The 9873-nt window shown below is 37.6% G+C and overlaps 1 protein-coding gene across 1 annotated transcript in view; it reads right to left on the reverse strand.

Moving 5' to 3' along the window:
• LOC121419550 (fibroblast growth factor receptor 3-like) overlaps positions 1-6793 on the reverse strand; it is a 44108-nt gene extending 37315 nt beyond the window's left edge. The window contains exons 1-3 of the mRNA XM_041614005.1: positions 6775-6793; positions 5442-5546; positions 389-496 (exon numbers count right to left, since the gene is read on the reverse strand). Coding sequence (XP_041469939.1) covers positions 389-496; positions 5442-5546; positions 6775-6793 — 232 coding nt within the window. The remainder of the gene's footprint in view (positions 1-388; positions 497-5441; positions 5547-6774) is intronic.
• Between the last annotated feature and the right edge of the window lie 3080 nt (positions 6794-9873).

A 9873-nucleotide genomic window follows, 5' to 3' on the forward strand; every position in this document is an offset into this window, starting at 1 on the left:
TGAGTACAGCACAGTGTGGATAAATTTCTTGCTGAAAGAAATTACGCCATGGCTGGGATTCGAACCCACGACCCTCTGTTTCAAAGTCCGAAGACTAATCCACTGGGCCACAACGCTCCACTAATTACGCATAAATTAGCATAATCACTTAATAGCAATTCGCATGAAATAAATTACTATAAGATCTTGTAGATTATGTCCCAGGCAACCTACGTGCCAATTTGCAGCGCGATTGCGCGGCCGATGGCCGAGTTCCTAAAAGGGGGCCTGGGAAGCCCCCCCCCCCCGGCCATATGAACTCCCAAAATACCCCGGCCTAGATAGGGTTAACATATTTTTATATTAAACATTTCCATGGTATTTTCCCATCATGTTAACAAAGTCTTACCATTCTCACAAAATACTCCAGTGAAATCTAGGCCACAAAAACAATAAGAGGATGTTCCAGCACCTATACATGAACCTCCGTTGTAACAGATATCTGTTCCGCAGAAAGCTGTTTATCAAGAAGAAAATATCTTATGTTAAGAGTTTTAATGTTCATAAGTAGGGGCCTTGATGGTGATGGCAGCATCATTTGTTCACACTAGCATAACCATTCATATGTGACCAATCACCCAAAACCAACACTAAGTTTTCAAAATAAACTAGAGATGTTCGGCGGGTCGCACGGCCGAGCACATGTATCCCCCAAACCCATCGCGTCATCCGTCATTGCAATATATAAAGCTCACACAGAAATTTGACAAATAAATACAATTATCATGGCGAAAATGACCCTGCTCTCATTGTGCATACATGGGTACCAAATTTGATGACAATAACATGACGTAGCAGCATGACTCTGCAGAACCTAAGTATTGTCCAGTATCACCTGTTGGGGAATACAATTATAGAGCAATCTGGATATATTTTGTAAACCTATCCCTAAGAGTAAGACCCCCCACCAAAATAATAGGCATCTTCGCTTCACCTTCTAATATTGCTTCTGTGTACCAACTGTTATGACAAACTGGAAAAACAGCAGAACTTACAAGTAATATGGCTACCATGCCAACCATGTCTCCACCCACTCAAAAAATCATTAGGCCTCTATGCTTTACCATAATGGACCTTCATGACAAATTTGAAGATAATTGGAGAAAAAATGCAGCCTGTAGAGCACTCACACGGCCATCTCTGCTATTTCAACAAAAACTCTTGTTACCATGGCAATGATGTCTCCATCCACACCGAAATCGATAGGCAGCTTTGCTTAATAGACCTTCATGCCACATTTGAAGATGATCGGAGAAGAAATGCAACTGGTAGAGCGCTCACAAGGTCATCTCTGCTAATTTCCTCAAAAACTCTTGTTACCATGGCAACAAAGTCTCCGCCCACACCACAATCAATACGTGGCTTTGCTCTACGGCAATGGACCTTCATGCCACATTTGAAGATTATCGGAGAAGAAATGAAACTGGTAGAGTGCTCAAAAGGACATCTCCGCTATTTCCACAAAACTTGTTACCATGGCAATTATGTGTCTACTCACACTAAAGTCAATAGGCGGCTTTGTTCTAGAATGGATCTTTATGGAACATTTGAAGATGATCGGAGAAGTAATGCAGCTGGTAGAGAGCTCAAAAGGACATCTCTGCTATTTCCACAAAAACTTTTGTTACCATGGCAACGAAGTCCCCGCCACACCACAATCAATACGTGGCTTTGCTTTACCGCAATGGACCTTCATGCCACATTTGACGATGATCAGGGAAGAAATGCAGCTAGTAGAGTGCTCACAAGGACATCTCTGCTATTTCCACTAAACATGTTAACATGGTAACGATGTCTCCGTCCACACTAAAATCAAAAGGCACATTTGTTTTACCATAATGGTCCTTCATGCCACATTTGAAGATGATCAGAGAATTAATGCAAATTTTAGAGTGCCCACAAGGACATCTCTTCTATTTCCACAAAAACTCTTGTTACCATGGCAACAAAGTCTCTGCGCACACCAAAATCAATAGGCGGCTTCGCTTTACCATCATGGACCTTCATGCCACATTTGAAGATGATCGGAGAGGTAATGCAGCTGGTAGAGCACTCACAATGACATCTCTGCTATTTCAACAAAAACTCTTGTTACCATGGCAACAAACTCTCCCCCCACCCAAAATCAATAGGTGGCTCCGCTTTACCATAATGGACCTTCATGCCACATTTTAAGATGATCGGAAAAGAAATGCAACTGGTAGAGCGCTCACAAGGACATATCTGCTATTTCCACCAAAAACTCTTGTTACCATGGCAACGTTGTCTACGCCCACACTTTAATCGATAGGCAGCTTCACTATACCATACTCGACCTTCAAGCCAAATTTGAAGATGATCAGAGAAGAAATGCGGTTGATAATGCGCTCACAAGGAAATCTCTGCAGCGGCAGAAGCGGCGAGACGAGGCCAAAAAATTTGTTTACAAATTATGATTTCCTCCAATTAAGGCCTCTTTATTTACTATCTATTGTCCAGGGCGGACTACATTTGCATATTATGCATATTAATGAGTCAGAAAGAAGAGGATCGAGGGTATATGAATTCCAGTTCATCGTGATTTAGCCGTGAACCAGAATAGCCTGGTGGTTAAGTCGCTGCCCGGAAAGCAGTAGATGGCAGTTTCGAATCCCACTGGTTCCAAATTTTTCTGACTTATGATTTTCATTAAACATCGAGCATGCGATCTTAATACATAGGAGTATAATGCCGAAAATTTGCTTTCAAATTATGATTTCCTCCTATTAAGGCCTCTTTATTTACGAGGCCAAATCCATAGTATCCCCCGAACTCTGTTCAGGGGATACAATTAGGACATTTTATAAGGCCTGTTAAAGCACATCCTAAGCTTTCAAATGATATAACCTGTCAAATAAGGAGATCACAAGGTCTGAAGTTTGAGTCTACTCAAGCATGAGATGTGCACACTGTCACTGTGAAATGTCTGTGAAACTTCCAAGAAGTCTTCAAAAAGGTTCGAAGCTTCTTTTAACCTCTTACCTCTGCCTTTTCTACCTGGCACAATCAACAAGTGGAATGCCTCTGGCGGTCTCACCTGCATCACGCGATTAACATAGCAGCAGTGCTGACTTTGAAAACTACTATAAAATAATTACTCACAAAACACAACATTCATGTATGATACAATACAACGTTTATTGACATTTGATCTCGATCATGTGACCTAAAACTTGTCAGTGATACTCGATTACCCCTATATCCACATTTTATACACTATATCTAAAACTTTGAAAGGTCATGTGACCTGAAACTCGGACAAGATGTTCAGCATTATGGTTACTCTTATGTCCAAGTTTCATGAATCATATCCATAAACTTTCAGTCATGATGGAAATTCAACAAATACCCCCAACTTGGCCAAAGTTCATTGACCTTACATGACCTTTGACCTTAGTCATGTGACCTGAAATGCGCACAAGATGTCCAGTGATACTTGATTACTCTTTGTCCAAGTTTTATGAACTAGACCAATAAACTTTCAAAGTTATTATGGTAATTGAACAAATACCCCGAATTCGGTTAAAGTTCATTGACCTTAAATAACCTTTGACCTAGATCATGTGACCTGAAATTCGAACAGGATGCGAAGTGGTACTTGATTACTCTTATGTCCAAGTTTCATGAATCAGTTCCATAAACTTTTAAAGTTATGATGGTCAACAAATTTGGCCAAAGTTCATTGACAATAAATGACCTTTGACCTTGGTCATGTGACTCAAAACTCAGGCAGGATTTTCAGTAATACTTGATTAACCTTATGGCCAAGTTTTGTGAAGTAGGTCCATATGCTTTCTAAGTTATGCTGTCATTTCAAAAACTTATCCTTAGGTTAAGATTTGGTGTTGACACCACCACCGTTGCTGTCGGAAAAGCAGCGCCTATAGTCTTACTCTGCTTCGCAGGTGAGACAAAAATGGTGTAAGAAGAAAAACTTTAGTATTTAAAATTTTCTTCAACTTCGCAAATTTAGATTTGGACAAAATGAAGAATAATTACTCTTTCAGAGTAATTAGTTTTCGCATATTTGCTTTATGAAGACCAAATAACTAGTGGTTTGGCCATTTACAGAGAAACTTCCTTGGTAACTTATTGATGGTTTTAGAGACTAGTTCAGCTTCATTTCAGCAATCAGCAATATCCTTGCCATATCCCAGACATCCCCCCCCAAAAAAAAAAAAAATGTTAGGTCTATCACAAACTATAGACCGTTGGAGAGGAAGTGCATTTTCACAAAAAATTTGTTCTAAAAATACCAGAAAAATATTGGTGAAGCTTTGAAGAAAATCAATCAAATATTAAGATATTAAAATCTATTGATGATTTGGAGGTTGTTGGTCACATTTTTTGTCATAAGTTTCTGATTTATGACGTTATATATGATGCCACAGATCAAAAACTTAATATTAATAACTTTCTTAATCTTTCATGTATTTTCCTCAAACCTTTACCAATTTTTTTATATCATTTTTTGTGGTAATCTTACAACAAGGTGAACTTTCCCTTTGGAAATCTAGAGTTTATGTCCATGATCACCTAGAACTAAGCAGTGTAAAAACTATTCCACGGAGTGTACTTTCAGTGTACCCTGTTAAATTTCCTCTGTGTGAAAAGTCCTTAAAGTTTAGCCACATTCTACTTTTGAGATATGACATGGGAAAGAAAGAAAGATGAAAGCAACATGTGATACCACCTTTGAAATGACTCCATTAATAATACACTTGTATATAAGCTGGGTTTGGTGTTCAATATGGACACCAGTGATGCAGTTTGAACATCATAACACCTTTGAAATAATTGCATCAATTATACACTTGTATATTAGATTGGCATAGTCCTCTATATAAGTACACCGGTGATGTAGCTTGAACACCATCATACTTTCAGTGCACATTTTTTTACTTTCCTCCTTGCGAAAAGTCCCTAAAGTTGGCTGCATTCTACTTTTTGAGATAACCTGTGAGAATAAAAGGTTAAAAAATATGGGATCACACCTTTGAGTGTTGAAATAACACCATTAATTCAACACTGGTGTCAAAACATTGGTGTGGTCCTATATACATGCACACCAGTGGAGTAGTTTGATCACCATAATAGTGTACGGTGCTGAATTTCCACTGCATGAAAATTCCCAAAAGTTATAGCTACATTTCAATTTCGAAATCTAAATTAGGATGAAATAAAACATGATCGAAATCATACGATAATACCGTTGAGTGTTGAAATAACACCATTAACTGAACGCTTGTATCAAATATGTGGCGTTGCCCTATTGTCACCCTCGTGATTTAATTCAATCACTACTGTGGTGCAGTGTAGAGTGTTGAATTTCCTGTGTGAAAGTCCCTATGCCTACAATGTGCGGAAAATATGTATATACTAACCAGATTCACAGAAATCTCCTGTGTACGATTCAGTGCATTCACACACTCCTCCATTGCAGGTCCCTCCGTTCTCACAACCAACGGTGGAACACGTCTCCACAGGGTCTAGGAAATAATAGGAAACAATTCATCAAACTACATTAATAAACAAATAATGCACATAAGCGCGTGCAGGCAGGGCCAAATAATAAACGATGTGCGAGAAGAGCCAATGGATATAGTGCACCGAGGTCCGCAGGACCGAGAGCAGTATATCAATTTGGCGAGTCGAGCACAGAGTTCATCGTGCATTGTTTGTTTTATACAACCCCCCTCCCCATGTTACTGAGTTGTCCCGGATGATATATTTGATCTAAATTCTAGACAACATCAGACAATTCCACTATCCTGCACTCTGACGTGAGAGTGCAGGATAGGACATTTGGTACATGTATGACATCAGAGTGCAATTCGCTGAATATCATTTCATTTGGGCCAATCAGATTACAGAACGTTCTTGGGAGTTGTATAATTCAAAAGATTCCATCAGTATAAGACAGAGTTTGAGTTTACTCTTCATAATTGACTCAAGAGGATAATGATGTTAATAAGCAAGAAACTATTACAAAATTTACAATAAACAATACAATATCAAATCTGCCATTATTAAAGGGAAGTTCACCTTGAAGATTTTTTTTTAATAGGACAAAAAATTATTAAAGAATAAAGGTGAAGGTTTGAGGAAAATCCACTAAATATATTTCAAGCTTAAATTTTAGATTTGTGACATCATAAACGAGCAGCTGCCCCATAAGTTATGTAATATAAAATTCATAAATTTCCATTTTTCAATGGTTCGTGATGACTTAGTTTTGTTTTCTCCTTAGGAACAGGTTTGTGTGAATACATACTGCAGTACAGTAAAAACCATTTAACATTTTCTGAGAAAATGACATTTGATTACTTTTTACCATACGCGATGTAAGAAAGCTGCTTGCATATGACGTCAGAAATCAAATAATGAAATTTCTAATATCTTTTTTATTCTTTTGATGGATTTTTCTCAAACCTTCGCCAATATTTTTCATTTTTTCTGCTATTTTTACAAAGAACTTCTCTTCAAGGTTAACTACACTTTAATAATGGCAGATTTTATATTGTATTGTTTATTATAAATATTTTTTTATAATTTCTTGCTTATTGACGTAATCCTCTCAAGTCAATTATGAAGAGTAAACTCAAACTCTGTCTTATAATAATGGAATCTTTTGAATTATACAAGTCCCAAGAATGTTCAATTGTCAGGGTGAACTTCCCTGTTAATGCTATACAAAAGAGGGGTTCCTTCCATTACTCCCATCCAACTCTGCCATTATTAATGCTCTAAAAAAAGAGGGTTTTCTGTATCTAACCGACCACCATCCTTGGAAAAGGTACATAAAAATACAAACCCTAATAAATATTTTATTCCCCTATTTTCATTCTGTTAGTCCTAGTTGAAAAAGGTGGTACATGCACAAGAAAAATAAAAAATAATGTCTACATGTACTTTGACTATACATTGGGGATAATATATCGGTACATGGTTTTTATAGCCGAGGATCACAATAAGTATTCATATTTGCTGCCCTATTCATGTCCATCATGCAGGCGAGACAAATATCAGACCAGACAATTCGATCGTCTGGTGAGATACATGTAAAAGGGTGGCAACAAATATTTGAATTTGATTAAAGCAAACATTTTTCAATCATATTCCAGGAGGGGGGACATTTGAATTATAACATGATAACTATGCGTCACAACTAAATAAAAAAATTAATAGGGGGCTCTGGAACTATTATGCCATTTAATATACTGCTGAGTTTGAAAACAACTATAAATATAAGTCCACATTTCATGACTTCAATCCATTATCTTTCAAAGTTATGATGGTAATTCAATAGATACCCCCATTATGACCAAAGTTAGTTGACCTTGTTCATGTGACCTGAAGTGCGCACAGAATGTTCAGTGATACTTGATTACTCTTACTGTATGTCAAAGTTTTATGAACTGGACCAATATTCCTTTAAAGTTATGATGGTAATTCAACAAATACCTCCAACTTGGCGAAAGTTCATTGACCCTAAATGACCTTTGACCGTAATCATGTGACCTGAAAATTGCACAGAATGTTAAGTGATACTTGATCACTATTATGTCCAAGTTTCATGAATCAGATCCATAAACCCTCAAAGTCATGATGGTAATTCAACATATACCCCCAATTTGGCCAAAGTTCATTGACCCTAAATGACCTTTGACCTTGGTCATGTGACATGAAACTCAGGCAGGATGTTCAGTAATCCTTGATTAACCTTATGGCCAAGTTTCATGAACTAGGTTCATATACCTTCTAAGTTATGCTGTCATTTCAAAAACTTAACCATTGGTTAGGATTTGATGTTGACGCCGCCGCCGTTGGAAAAACGGCGCCTATAGTCTCACTCTGCTATATGCAGACAAATCACAATTAAGGCACAGTAATTGATTGCCCAGACCAATGAGACTAAAAGGTTTCTTTTGCCATAAGCTAAAGGTATTTTAAAGCACAGTTCCTCTGATGATTACACCTTGTAACCATGGCAACCTGATAATGGAGTCTATCATCGAAAGACAGATAGCAATTCTACTTAATTGCATGCCTTAACTCTAAGCATCACAAATGAGGCATCAAGCACTGATTTAGAATAAAACTTGGTGTTGCATTTATGTAAACGGGTGTGATGTGATATCACATGATAGGGATGTTGGCCCAAATTCACAAAGGTGGTTTTGAAAACCCACGGCTGAGTCCAAGCTTTATGCAGGTTTCCTGTATAAATTATTTTACTGCACATATGAATAAATGTCAAAGGCTGATGCGCGCTTTTGTCACAGTGTGACAAATTGGCGCCAGTTGCCATGGTTATCCACGCTTCTTTATTCATGAGTCCACTATTTTGAATTTATAAGTCTACTCTTCAAATAGTGGACTCGTGAATAAAATACCATACATGTACAGGAATCTAACCATGGTAACAGGAGTCAATTTGGTGCACTGTGACAAAAGCCGGCATCAGCATTGGACCTTTCTTATACACGTGCCCGATACAAGCAAAACTAAGCGGAATATGTACAGGATTCAACTATGGGTTTTCAAAACCAACTTTGTGATAATTTGGGCCATAATGTTTCTTTTGACGTACATGATACTTTCTACTCTAAACAGTGCTAATTGTGTCCAAAGATTAGAAAAAAAACAGAACTCACAGAAAAAGAATAGAGGAGTAAAGATATCATTTGTCATATTCATCTTGCTCGCTCTATAATTACCTTCAACCTGTTATTAGAAACGTTTAAAAATTGGACTAAAAATCTTTTACAATAATATCCATAACACTTTCGCTTGTTTTCAAGCATTTCAGGGGATCTTAATGACAGCGCAGAAGAATATATGCACATAGTTTCTGCGATATATTTATTACATTTACAGGGAATCATTTTCCTGGTATCGCATCGTAATTTGCTCCACATTTTTGAAAGACTGCTATGCATAAAGTGTTTTGTTTAGCATATTTTTACGTAGTACTGTACATTACTTTATAGTTGAAAGCTTTTCTCTTATGACCAAAAATGCTGTTCAAATTTGTAAAGCAAAATTAGTCCCTGTTTAAAGCTTTACATGTGTTGAACTGGCAGCATAGACTTAACCCCAGGGTAAAATGATAAGTGTGGTCCTCTATGTCATATACACCAATAAACACAACAGGCATTGGTGTACGGAGGCTGTGTGTGAATGAGACTGTACACTGGATGAGTGATCATATCATATACATGCCCATTCAATCATGAAAAGTCCTTGATCTGATTTTTTCATTGTTTGGACAAGTAACACCAATCCTACCAGTATTTACAAAAGAAAATGTGGCTTCCAGTCTGCTATACTAGATTTTGAGAACTGTGGTGTTGTTTAACTGCAGGTTTTCAACAATAATCAGCCACTGCAATGCCCAAACAATGTTGAAATATCCATAGCGTCATTCCTCTTCCTTTAACTGAATGATGATCTGTTTGCACACATATTTATCATATTTATACACGCAACCACTCATGTGGACATGCATGCATAGTACATACAGACATACATATTCTACAGAGAAACAATTTCTGGGTTTACTATTTACCTCACCAACCATTTCACAGGACCTTATTGGAATTTCAAGGGCTAACTTTTACTTTTCCAGCTAGGCTAATTTGGCAGAGCCTTCGTGAGAGCTCTCTGGTGGAATTTGCCCCGACTCTCTGTAAAATTACGAGAATGTGAGCACACTGCATGCACTACTCAATACACACAGTGAGTAGAATGCCTACGCTGCGATTTAAAATTTTGTGCGAAACCATAGCAACAAGACCACTTGACAAGAAGTGG

Source organism: Lytechinus variegatus, chromosome 8 (assembly GCF_018143015.1).
Source record: "Lytechinus variegatus isolate NC3 chromosome 8, Lvar_3.0, whole genome shotgun sequence".
NCBI lineage: Eukaryota > Metazoa > Echinodermata > Echinoidea > Temnopleuroida > Toxopneustidae > Lytechinus > Lytechinus variegatus.